The 12493-nt window shown below is 42.7% G+C and overlaps 1 protein-coding gene across 1 annotated transcript; it reads right to left on the bottom strand.

Annotated features, from left to right (window-relative positions):
- Positions 1 to 6043: 6043 nt before the first annotated feature.
- LOC117832365 lies at positions 6044 to 7135 on the bottom strand. The gene has a single exon (XM_034711455.1). The coding sequence runs from the start codon at positions 7133 to 7135 to the stop codon at positions 6044 to 6046; it is 1092 nt and encodes a 363-aa protein (XP_034567346.1).
- Between the last annotated feature and the right edge of the window lie 5358 nt (positions 7136 to 12493).

The raw sequence follows: 12493 nt of genomic DNA, 5'->3' as shown, positions 1-12493 counted from the left end.
CATTTTACAGTGTTACCATTTCAGGTTTCGGAAAGCAGAAGTAAACAACGGCCAAGCTGATAGAGAAACTGCTTCTTTAGCATGACTTATAATTTCAATAGTTAAGAGGTGGTTTATATGTAATTTAATAATTTTCACAGCACCTAAAAACTGAGTTCCTCTTGTCAAAAAATAAGAAACAATAAAAAGCGGGACGAGCGCTGTGCATTGTGGGAAACAGTACGCGAGGCAGACTGGTACGATGCATACTGTGAAATTTTCCTGAATCAGTAAGACATCCGGGGAGTTTTGGCTCACTGCAGATTTTGCTCTTTTTCACATACTAAGTACGACATACTGAATTTTGGCCAAATCAGTACATACTGCTAGTATGGTAGGCGGTTTCGAAAACAGCCAGAGACTGAATACTGACAGGGGCAATAAGACACAGGTGAGACAATGAGACACAGGTGGAACTACTTGGCACACAATCACAAGGGAGAGAACACAGACAAAGACAGGAAGTTAAACAAGACTAGACACACTAGTAGTAAGAACAACAAGATATAAAAGGAAAATCTTCACCCACAAGGAATACCAAAACACACTGGTAAAATCTGACAGTATAACATTAGAAATAATTACTGAAACTCCTAAGCTAAATAAGGATACTAATACAAACAGATATAAAACAAGACAACACAAGACAAGTGCTACAAAAAATACACAGCAAGGAAAATACAAAAACTAAACAAGGGTGTCCCATGACAAGTAATGAAACCTTTAATGTGTGTAGATGCGGTTTCCTTTTTTAGTTCAGCTCATAGTTTTATCTGTGAAGACCAAAGTAAAGGAGAGTTACTGATAACTAATCAAAATAAATATATTATCATTACGCTTAACAAGAATAAGTTATTTGGTGTTTTTGTTGATAATCTTTAGCAGGTATTGATTCTCTTAAAGAATATCTCACCCTAAAACCCCATCACCTCAATCATAACAGACCAGCTTGATTGGGAATATGAAAAAAGTACTGAAAACTGAAAATACTCTGTTCCCTCCATGTTTTTGATTCATAGCGTTGCTCAATTCTAAATACAATCAGTTCATACATTTTCTCTTAACACACTTGGATATATATATGTGGAGTCAACATTTTTCTGCAGATGTTTTCCTAGATAGTAATATTTTGTCAGTTTAGGAGACTGAAGTGTGAGGCTTATATAAAAAAATCTTGAACACAGAAAGACAGGATGTCATATTGATGTAAAAAAATATAAAGTATCAAAGAGGCAGAGGAAGCCAAGGCCAGAAAATGTCAAGCACCTCAAGATGAAATGAAACTGCATGACAAAATGAGGTCTTGGTGACTGCAAGGGGAGCTGATGATATGCTGATAACGAGACCTTCCATGGGGACTGTAGGTGTGTGTCTGGATAAGTTGTGTAATACCAAACAACCAATCCTGTCACCTCCTGCCACCACGTTTGCACGTTATTGTCAAATACGACTTAGAAATCCCACAAAGTTTGTATCATTTTTGAGGAAAGTAAAAATATTTTTTGAGAAAAAAAGCTGATGGCTGCTAATTGTTGATGCTGTATCACTGTTTTTAACAGATCAGACTCTAAAAGGACATTCATTAGTATTTATTTTCAGATATCCATGTGAAGAAGAAGAGATGGCTGAATTTACGCATTTCAGATACATTCTAAAATGACTGAAAACAAGACTTCAATCAGGTTCCTTGAAGGCAACATGAAGCAATGGGTTAATCTGTAAATCATTTTAGATACATTCTAAAATGACTGAAAACAAGACTTCAATCAGGTTCCTTGAAGGCAACATGAAGCAATGGGTTAATTTGTAAATCATTTTAGATACATTCTAAAATGACTGAAAATAAGAATTCAATCAGGTTCCATGAAGGCAACATGAACCTATGGGTTAATCTGTAAATATACGCCAGTTAGTGATGTGTCATACTGTAGCACAAGTAAGGTTTGGAGTCGTAAACAATAATAATAAATGCAATCTTTAAACGTTAGGCTGCCTTACAAATAGCCACAATAGCATACACAGTTGATGTATAAATGATCAAAGATCACACAGTCTGTGCCAATGTTCTCTCTCCTTTTTCTACAGTACTGTCATTCATTGGAGGGGCTGCTACACCTCAGCCAGCTGCTCAGTCTACAAAAAGATGCTTAATTTAAAGACTGGAAGAAAATAGATTCTAAAAGGAAGACTTAGGCAACTTTTGTTTATCGTGTTTGTGAGTGATTGATATAAGCCCATTATTAGCCAAGCTAACGTCTTGTGCTAAACCTGAAACAATGTTGGATGACCATCAGCACAAATGAGCAGATGACATGTTGAATTTCTACATGCTCACTGTGTGTTTGAATAATTCATTGACTTTCATTTACACAAAGAGCAAGGAAGAGCTAATACTTACCAGTGAGTGAGAAAGCTTTGATCCAGAAACACTTTGATGCAGAATTGGGTGTCAGTGCATTACGTAGTGCATAACGAAACAGAAGTTATTATTTTAGTATCTTTTTCATTCCCCATCTCATCCCTGGTCCTGAAACTCTTCTTTATTTATCTCTTTCTCCTTGATCTACATTTCATTTGTTTGTATTTTACCTTCAATAACACTTAGCTACTTTTACCAGATCTCTCATCTTTCAAATCTATATTCAGGTCCCAAGTTTTTATCTTTATACACAACATTTCTTCAGCTGCCCCTGTTGTTTTGTAACAGGTATTTCTTGTGCCACCCATGCTCTGCCTGTAGTCTTCACCTCAACTACATATTTTTATAAATTTCACTCCCACTGATATTTAGACAAAAAATATTTTTCATTAATTTTATTTAGAGCTTTATTTTGGGCTGAAATTTCTCGTCTGCATTATCTGGTGATTACAGTCCCATCAGTATTTCACTATATTAAATGTCTCAGCTGCAAACTTTCATTGGCAAACACGAAGACTTGACTATTCATCTTCTTTTCAGTATTGTACACTGCAGAAAATATAATGTTCTGTGACACTGAGCAGGCACAAAGGCAATTTTATTGTACTGACCTGAATGCTCAGTGAGCTTGTTCATGTAAGATTAAATATGTCACCCTGAAATGAACGGCTCTTTCCTGTCGGCTCAGCGGCAGTCTGATTTTTACATCAGTGGAGTGGAAACTGAGCCTCAGTCGCCCAAACAGTCTAGACTGTCGCTTAAATATTCACTCTTGATTTAACAAGCAGATGAGTCCAGAGGAAAAGACACACAAACATACACACATACAACAGATTATTTTCACAGCAATCTATCACACAGGCAGACATGCTGTGACACAATTACTTTACTACTAGACTATTACAAATTTCAAACAATATCTTATACGTGTGACTGCTTTTAGTTATCTAAGATTGTCTTGTTCTCCAAAATTCCTGCTTTGATATACACTGGCAATGAATTAAAAGCTTTTAAAAGCTTCCTCTCTTGATTTTGTTCTAAGAAGGCACAGGGGAGCATTTTTAAGTTTGTTACACTCGCTGTACTCACTGTTAAAAATGTGCTGCATTCAGGGGGTGTCAGATACATAGGAAAAATTAGTTTCCAAGATGGAAGACGCATGTGAACACCTGCTCAAGTCGGGACATTAACTCGGAAACTCGGCAAGAATATGGTTCCCGACTTACCGGCTTGACGTCATGTACGTCATTAACATGATGGGCAAAACTTTTTTTGTTAATGTAAACATTTTTATTCATTTTCATGAACATTTTGCACAAATTTAATTTGTAGCATGGTGTGATGGGTGGTCAATCTGGCTGTTCTCAGAGTTCTGTGAGGTAATCATCAGGGTGCAGGGTCAGGTGTGTGTGCCTGATTGCTCCTGATTTAGAGCAGGTGCTGGGAGCGTATATATACTCCTGGACTCCAGTTCCTACTGCTGACTTATTAGCTCTCCCTTTGAGTGACTGAGTGGATCTCTTGAATGTTCTCAGCATTGTTTGGTTGCCTCAGCATCAAAAAATGCCTTCTGCGTTTTTCCCCTTTGCCCTTGTTCTTATTAGAAGAACTTTTCTATGAAAAAGCTTTGTTTAATTAAAGGAACCCCTTATCCATTAATCGCTTGTGATTTTAGTGGTTGTTCCAATTGGAATGAATAATTCTCAGAACCCCCCCCCCCCCATGGTATACATCTGCGACAACTCACGTTTAAATTGTTTATTGTAGCAGCAAAAACATATTCATGTTTGGCGCCCAGGCTCCGGCCTCATCACTCCCTGCAGAAAGTTTACATGCAGACTTGAGGAGTGATGAGCAAAACATACTAAACACCCCCCAAAACTTAAAAGATTTAAAGCCTGGCGCAGCCGATGTGGGATCTACTATGTGTAGGCCTTGGCACCAGCCGCCGTGTGGCCATTCCCCGTGAGCACCTCGGCTGTTAGGGGAATATACTATCTGGTGTGCTACTATGTGTAGGCCTTGGCTCCAGCCACCGTGTGGCCATTCCCCGTGAGCACCTCGGCTGTTAGGGGAATATACTGTCTGGTGTGCTACTATGTGTAGGCCTTGGCTCCAGCCGCCGTGTGGCCATTCCCCGTGAGCACCTCAGCTGTTAGGGGAATATACTATCTGGTGTGCTACTATGTGTAGGCCTTGGCTCCAGCCGCCGTGTGGCCATTCCCCGAGAGCACCTCAGCTGTTAGAGGAATATACTATCTGGTATGCTACTATGTGTAGGCCTTGGCTCCAGCCACCGTGTGGCCATTCCCCGTGAGCACCTGGCTGCAAGGGAATATTCAAGCTAGAGAATGCAGACTTAATGCACGCCGAATTGGACAAGTACTATGACCCAGCAACCACCTGATATGCAAAGACAGAATTAGGCAGCGAAGTAGATGCAATATTTATTAAGCATTAGACACAGGAACTCATGAGCCTTTGTGCAGACAGGATCTCTTTTTTGTGAAACCTGACGTAGCGTTGATATGCAGAAGATGACCAACGACCCAGGGATTTGAGTGTCGCGGTAGGCAGATGGAGAGCTGCAGTTGTAGCTGCGCCAATTCTTAGGGAGTGAGGGGAATAGTGTTCGGGTTCCAGGCCGCAGCTCAGGCAGAGAACACGCAGCTTTGACAAGAACCAGGATCTCGTGATGGGTTTGCGACCATTGATGATGAACAGGGGGGACGATTGTTGGGTAGGGGGACGAAGATGCAGATATTTCATCATAGAAAAGAAAGGACAAAAAGTAGTATTAGTATTAGCAATTATGACATGAGTGCCTTGGCAAGATCTGTCAGTTTTAGAGTTTTTCAAGAATATGGAATACATGTGCTCTTCAATGTTCAAATCAGAAAAGGTGAGATCATGCTGTGGATTAAAGGAGAGAGACCTTGTTGTATATTCGCCACACCTTAGGAAACCATAAAAAGCCATTAAGAGAACTGCTTCTAACAGAGAATCGACATAAAGTGAAAAACAGCCTTGTCTTAATCTCAACACCAACTTGTGCATCAGTGAAATGGTGAGAGGCATTCTTTTATCATTGCCTGCAGGACGTGCCTTTTTGAGGCCATTGAGGAGCAGCTGAATGGAAGGATTTCCTAGGAGGCTCTGGGATGTTGGGTCTTGGCATCGAATATGAAACTGAATCCCTGCTAGCATGGCTTTAATACTTTGCATTTGAAGATTGCGTGATTCAAATGAAAATACGATAAATGCACAGACTACAGAAATGTTTATTGGAAAAGGGCTAAGGAGAAGACTGGCACAAAAGGAAGAAAAGAAAAACCAAGCTGAATCATAAACTTTGATGGTGCTTTTAGCTAACCCAAGTCTCATATAATTGGAAGCTGATGACAGGAGATCCTGCAGGGGCTTGGACATACTCAATCTAGTGTCATCTGAGTGAAAGGAGGGCATGGCAGGCTGGAAGGCTTGGCTTGGGGACACATGGTTTTGAACTCCTGAAATTTGAAGCGGGAGAGAGCATCAGCAATGCGATTTGCATGACCAGGAATAAAGGTAGCTCTCAGGATAAAATTATTTAGAATGCATGTCCAAGTTAAACGTCGCATGAAGCTCATAGAAAGTGGTGGATTTAGAGTCCTCGAGGGACTGAATTTCAGCTGGCCAGACATCTGCAAACCATTCATCATTGTAGAAACCCCCAAAACCAACAGAAGGAGCAGCGTCGGTATACAATCGGAGAGAATCTGAAGACTCCACAAAGTCATTGTAAAAGAAAGAAATACCGTTCCATTCATCACAGAGCAAAGACCAAAAACGCAAATCTGAACGGCAGCCCTCATCCAATACCACCGTGTCTTTCAGATTCTGGACCGAGTTAGCTAGCACCAGCAAGCGAGATATAAACGAGCGACCGTGAGGGATGATGCGCATAGCGAAGTTAAGGTGACCTAACAGAGACAGAAGATCCCGCTTAGAGAGAACGGCAGAGGCAGACAAAGATCTAATCGCATCTCTAATACGACTCAACTTGTCCTGCGGAAGCGAGGCTTGCATGAGCACGCTGTCAAGAGTTATGCCCAGAAACTCCAAGCGCGTGGCAGGTCCCACAGTTTTCTCCTCCGAAAGAGGCACACCTAACTCACGAACGAGGTCCCTGACTGTGGAGATGCTGCGGGCGGGTGGCGAAGAAGGGAAGTCAACTACCTGAAAATCATCCAGGAGATGCAAGGCATAGGGGAGTTTGCAAGTGTTATAGAGAATCCAACACAGGGCTTCGGATAGGGTGTCAAAAATGCGAGGGCTACTACGACAACCAAAGGTTAATCTAACAGAGAAATAGAACTTTGAACGCCATTTAACACAGAAAAGATGCCATTGTGAGGGGTGAAGCGGCACGACCTTGAAGGCATCTGAACTATCCGCTTTCCCCAGCCATGCGCCAGTCCCCGCAGATTTAATCATCTGCACAGCGTTATCGACCGAAGCGTAATACAAAGAGAATGGTTCACGGGGAATCAAGCTGTTTATACTCGGGATTGAGGAGTCGCGAGGAGCCGAGAGATCTACAATGAGTCGTTTTTTGAGAGAATATTTCCTCGTTGCAACACCTATAGGGCTCACTCTGAAATTGGAGAAGGGAGATTTTGAGAATGGACCCACCATGTAGCCCTTCAAAACTTCCCTTGCCAGAGGCCCATCTACTACATCTGGCTCAGTAAGTGCCGACTGAAGATTTCTACACACATGGGTTACTTTCGGGAGCCAGCACAGTCCTGCTAGGAATCCCTGAACTAGACCAGTGATCAGATAGTTAACAAAACATCTATTGGGGTGATTAGACAGAGCTTTGGAAAGAGCTGGCACATTTACTGGAGTTGAAGGATGTTTCGCATTTATTTCCCCAATTTTGCAGGACGGAGCCTCCTGGGACACACAGAGCAGGGGTGGCTGTCCGCACACCAACTACACACATGCATAAATCTACAATTAGGAAAAGTACAAACACTTTCATTGAATTTGTTGCAAATGGGAGACATGTATCCTGAAGAATTAGGTACATGACCCTTCGGAGGATGGCCTACAGCCAGAAGAAGGATGTGCCTGATATTTCGGGGCCGAGAGTTGCGGCAAATCAGTCCTTGGACAGAGAGAGGTCGTGTGGGAGAAGGAACTGCAGATGGAGCAGGCCAGAGTTTTATGCCCAGTAAAATGTCTGCTTATGAGGGCAAGGTCGAGTACAGACCAATCCAGCCTCTGGTTGAACTTCTGGATGTACATGGCAGCTTTAGCAGAAAAAGATTTGTGGTACTCAAAAGAGAGAGCCTCCATAGGTGAGTGCGAGGTCCGATACAATTGCCAAATAGGTATCGAGCTCCTCCCTACGTTGAGGATATATTTCACAGATGGTGTCTCGAAACACGCAGAAGGCCACATTGAATTCCGCCAGAGTAAGTGTTTTCGACAGTCTCGGATCACTATCCTTAAGAACCACCGAAAAGTCCCCGCAATCCACAAATCTTTTGTCAGCGGATTCTGAACTACACAAAAGAATCTTCACCAAATTAGCGTCAATTCCTGCCAGAATGTGGCTCCTTAAAGAATCAGAAATGGCAGCAGCAGGGGGCAGAAACCTGGAACCCATGGCAGGGGCCGGGACTGCAGTCCCCAGGGACCTTTGCGGCATGACGTCGGCAGGGAGGACCGGGACAGGTGGAGCCGGTGCACCTGGAAACGCGGAAGAAGGACCCGGGATGTTGACAGGATGAGCTGAGGAAAAAGCGGTGGTCTCCAAGGTGTGCAGCCTGGAGTTCATGACGGCCAGCGCTGACTTCACTTCAAGAAGTGAGGACAAGACAGCAGCGTCGACGGAGGTACCGGAATCCGGCCGCATCGGCCTCTTAGAGGGAGCGCTGAACTTTGGCTCGGGAGAAGCAGGGCGAGGGGCAGCGCGCTTCTTGGTTGGGGCTTTACCTTTACCCCTGGGAGGACCGCCGCTCGTAGAGCCTCCGGCACTCAGCTCCGGGGCATCGACGGAGTCCTGCTGGACCAGCAGAAAATCGAAGAGCTCTTCATGGCTGAGGCCGGCCGGGACGGTGACGCAACGGGCGTACAGCTCCCCCAGGATGCGGTGCACGGGCCAACCAGCAAGTTGTTTGCGGGAGCTCCGGCGAGCACGTGGCGCATCCGATCCATTCCCGGAGCGAACCCCGGCAGGCTGAGCCTGGGTTTCGGGAATAAACCCATCATCCTCCCCAGAAAGCCGAGACTCAAGCTCCGAATCAGAGACGGCAAGAGACATCGCGACCAACAAAGCCAAAAGGTAAGCCGGTGACCACATGAGAATACACAAGACAATAGAAGAAATATCAGCAATGGCATGCAGAGCAGCAGAGTCGTAGACAGGCAGAGGGAGAGATGGGAGATTTTTCCCAGTTTAAATAGACCGCCAATTTGAGAGGCAGAGGGCAGGATTGGATGATGGATAAGAGAGTGGGACATGTGACGTGTATGGCATTGCAGCTCGAGTTGTCTGCCTGAACTAGCTCACAGGCGTCACTCCATTTATTTGCAGTTTCAGGTCACTTAATATGAAACTAAATTGTTGATTTCAGTAGATGAAAATCAGATGATCTGCAAAGAAAGTTAATCTTGCTCTCTTAGTCAAAACAGATCCCTCTTTGTTTGAAACACCTGGAGGAAAAAGAGAACAGGAGAAGACACACACACACACACACACACACACACACACACACACACACACACACACACACACACACACACACACACACACACACACACGGCTTTGATAAGATAAGATACTCCTTTATTCGTCCCACAACGGGGAAATTCATGGAGTTACAGCAGCAAACAAAAAGGTGTACTGTACAAGAATTTCAACAAGAATATATATATAGAATTTTTTTTTTTCCCACACACTAGATCTCGTAATCTGGTACACACACAGTACATTGTTCTTCAGTGTAGCATGTCAGAGTTTCGGTAACTATTATGTTCCAAAAATACCTTCCTTATAATCATTTCATTAGTGTGTGTGTGTGTGTGTGTGTGTGTGTGTGTGTGTGTGTGTGTGTGATTCAGTCTTGCCATGACATTTTTTGTTGTGGTTTCACACACGCTGCAGTGTCAGTTTGTCAAACCTCTGTATTTAACATGAATAGCCTCTGTGTTCTAGAGATAAGACAACCTAAGTGTGAATGTGTGTGTGTGTGTGTGTGTGTGTGTCTATGCAGGCTGGCTGAAGACAAAGATCATGAAGGTGCAATGTTGTAGCAGATACTCGCTTAAGCCTCAAACTTTGAATATAGTCTTGTATTAAAAGTTGACCTACTGCCAGAATGACAACTCCACTGCCTTTTCCACAGCTGAGCTGGCATTTACCGACTCCTCACTCTCACCGCACACATTCACTACGCACTGCCACACCAGCAAGGAGAAATGACAGTGTTCAGCTCCAAGCGGAAAACCCATGGCTCTATGTATATGGACAAAAGGTGGATTAGCATCTGAAGTAATTATCTGTTTACCGTAAACATATGGGACAATATAACACATTTTAACAATGCAGCTGTTAAGCCAAGGAATGGAGGGAACAGAGAATGCACATCACTGCAGGAGCTTTATCTGGATGCAAGACCTTTTGATAGGCAGAATAAAGGCAAAGTAGAAGAGCACATAGGGCACAGTAAACTTATAGTGACATCCATCTTTTGCAGGTGAGGTGAAGTAAGCTACAACTTTTGAGGTACATATTTAAACTTTTTAGAGATTTTATTTGAGGTGTCCACTTGATTACTGTGCAACATGGCATGTCTTAATATGGCAATTTTCAGCTTAAAGCTCCTGTTAGGACTTTTCAGCTGGTAATGAAACAAACTGAAATCAACAGTGATGTGTTTTTATGACGTAAAAAAAAAGTATATCAATGACAAGATCGACAGTTTCTTAATTGTAACATTTAATGCCGCTTATGTTACATTCACACCATGCGGCAACCTCTGGCCACGAGAAATGAGGCCACTGTGGAAGTGTTAGAAACTGCAGTTTTTCCAAGTGTCTACTTGAGGCTGTCTGTAGCGACTACTAGGAGCCAAAAGCCGCTGAGAGGCTGACGCTGGGCCGAGTTATTGCCAGACGCGCTAAAGCAAAAAACACTAATGCACAAAAATAAGTTTAACCATTTATTATCAAAAAAGGATGATAAACTCATAATAAAATGCACAAACATAAATAGGAAAAGTAAGTGATAAATAAGCGTTCATTAAGCGAAAAACAAGCGTAAAGCAAGCGCAAAGCAAGCGGTCAACAAAAAGTACGGAGACCCTGCTCACCCCCTCTCTCTCTACCTCTCCAACAATGGGACACAGGTGGCCTAAATTAACTTGGTATCCCCGCCCCTAACACATGACCCGTAAATAACCTAATTAACTAATCCCACAATAAACTATATTGTAAACAATCACCATAAATAACACCACAAAAAGTATACAAACAATATCCTACCCTAAACCTCAAAATAACATAATATAAACACTTGAAGTCCCTTCATGGCTCCAACACTGTCTCCAGAAGTACTGGAAACCAAATACACAACAATTCAAAACAGACGATCTTTACAGCAGAAATAAACATGTTTTCAGCCTGGTACAAAAAATGAGTGTAGTCTGGATAGCTCATCTCTTGATCGGCACACACTGTAGGGGGGTTGAATTTTTTTTAATGCCGCAATTTCGAAGACGAGTTTTCCATTATGAGAGGCACAGCTGACTTGATTGAAGGGCCAGGACACTGTGGCAGTTGGCTAAGAGGCTCAAAGCCCGCCACTTTACCTCACACTAGCTCGACAGAAGTTAGATGGAGTTCAGCACTTCCAATATGGCCCCCGCCAATGATTGGCTTCAAAACTGCGCTTCGGACCAGACTCAAATGACCACACTATTCACGAGAATACAAACTCGAACATGTTTTGTGATTACTTGCTTAATTGAGCGAATGACTCGCTGAAATCAAAAAATTGCATGTACACGAGTGCCCAAGATGCAAATTTTCATGAGGGGTGAGGCTCCCATGCCACACAAGTCTGTTGTTGTCAAACAAGGTTGAGCTCTAGTGCATTGAATAGGGAAGCTGTTTATGCTAAAGGGGGCAGAGCTAACTTACTAGTACAACCAATAGCTAGATTCAAGTGACGGACAAAGTTTTTCACAACTTACCAGATATCTGAACTCCTCACTCACTTTCCTTACAGTGAGCGACTGTTTCTTCCTGATCCCATACAAAGAAGGTAGTGTCCCAAAGTTCGGGGAAGCAGCACAGAGATGTATCAATTTGTCCTATATATTCCCGGTGAATGAAACTTTTCTGGTCCAAAAATCACACCATACTTAACTGGAGGCACGCTGATTGGCTATAGTGGTGCGATAGATTTGCTGGAGTTTGAATTTTTCAACTTTTACACATTTTTCATGCATATAATTTGCTTCATCCATGCAAATGAAATCTCATCATTCATGCCAGCAGACCACTACTCGCATATATTGTTTTCACATTGACTCTACATGTAATTTATTTGTGCAAATGATTTTATTCGCATTTTGTGTGAACGCCCCATAATTCACAGTGAGTGATACGTTTCACTTTATATTCAGCAGAATGAGAATTTTTGGCAGAAAACAGGACACATGTTCAGGGTAAAACCAGTGGGGTCCACAAGGGGCGTATATAGAGTGTGTAGTGAGTATTTAGCCTTGCGTTCACGGACACATTCAGCTGTGCAATGCTAACTTGACTATGCACTACATGTGTTGTTGGAGGATTCCTCCAGAGGGCAGCTCGTGAAGCTTGTGCTGTATATACGTAAGTAGGGCATGTATGGGATTTTTAAAATTATTTTATTTAACCTTTATTTAACCAGATAAGTCCCATTGAGATAAAGACCTCATTTACAAGGGCGACCTGGCCAAGAGGTCAGCAGCACACATCAAAATAAATAGCACAACTCAA

The sequence above is a fragment of the Notolabrus celidotus genome, chromosome 20 (genome assembly GCF_009762535.1).
Source record: "Notolabrus celidotus isolate fNotCel1 chromosome 20, fNotCel1.pri, whole genome shotgun sequence".
Taxonomy (NCBI): domain Eukaryota; kingdom Metazoa; phylum Chordata; class Actinopteri; order Labriformes; family Labridae; genus Notolabrus; species Notolabrus celidotus.
This window is presented reverse-complemented; position numbering and strand designations above follow the sequence as displayed.

Bases quoted from the DNA above. Each gene is read 5' to 3' on its own strand.
- LOC117832365 (XM_034711455.1), bottom strand. From the start codon at position 7,135: ATGGTGGGTCCATTCTCAAAATCTCCCTTCTCCAATTTCAGAGTGAGC.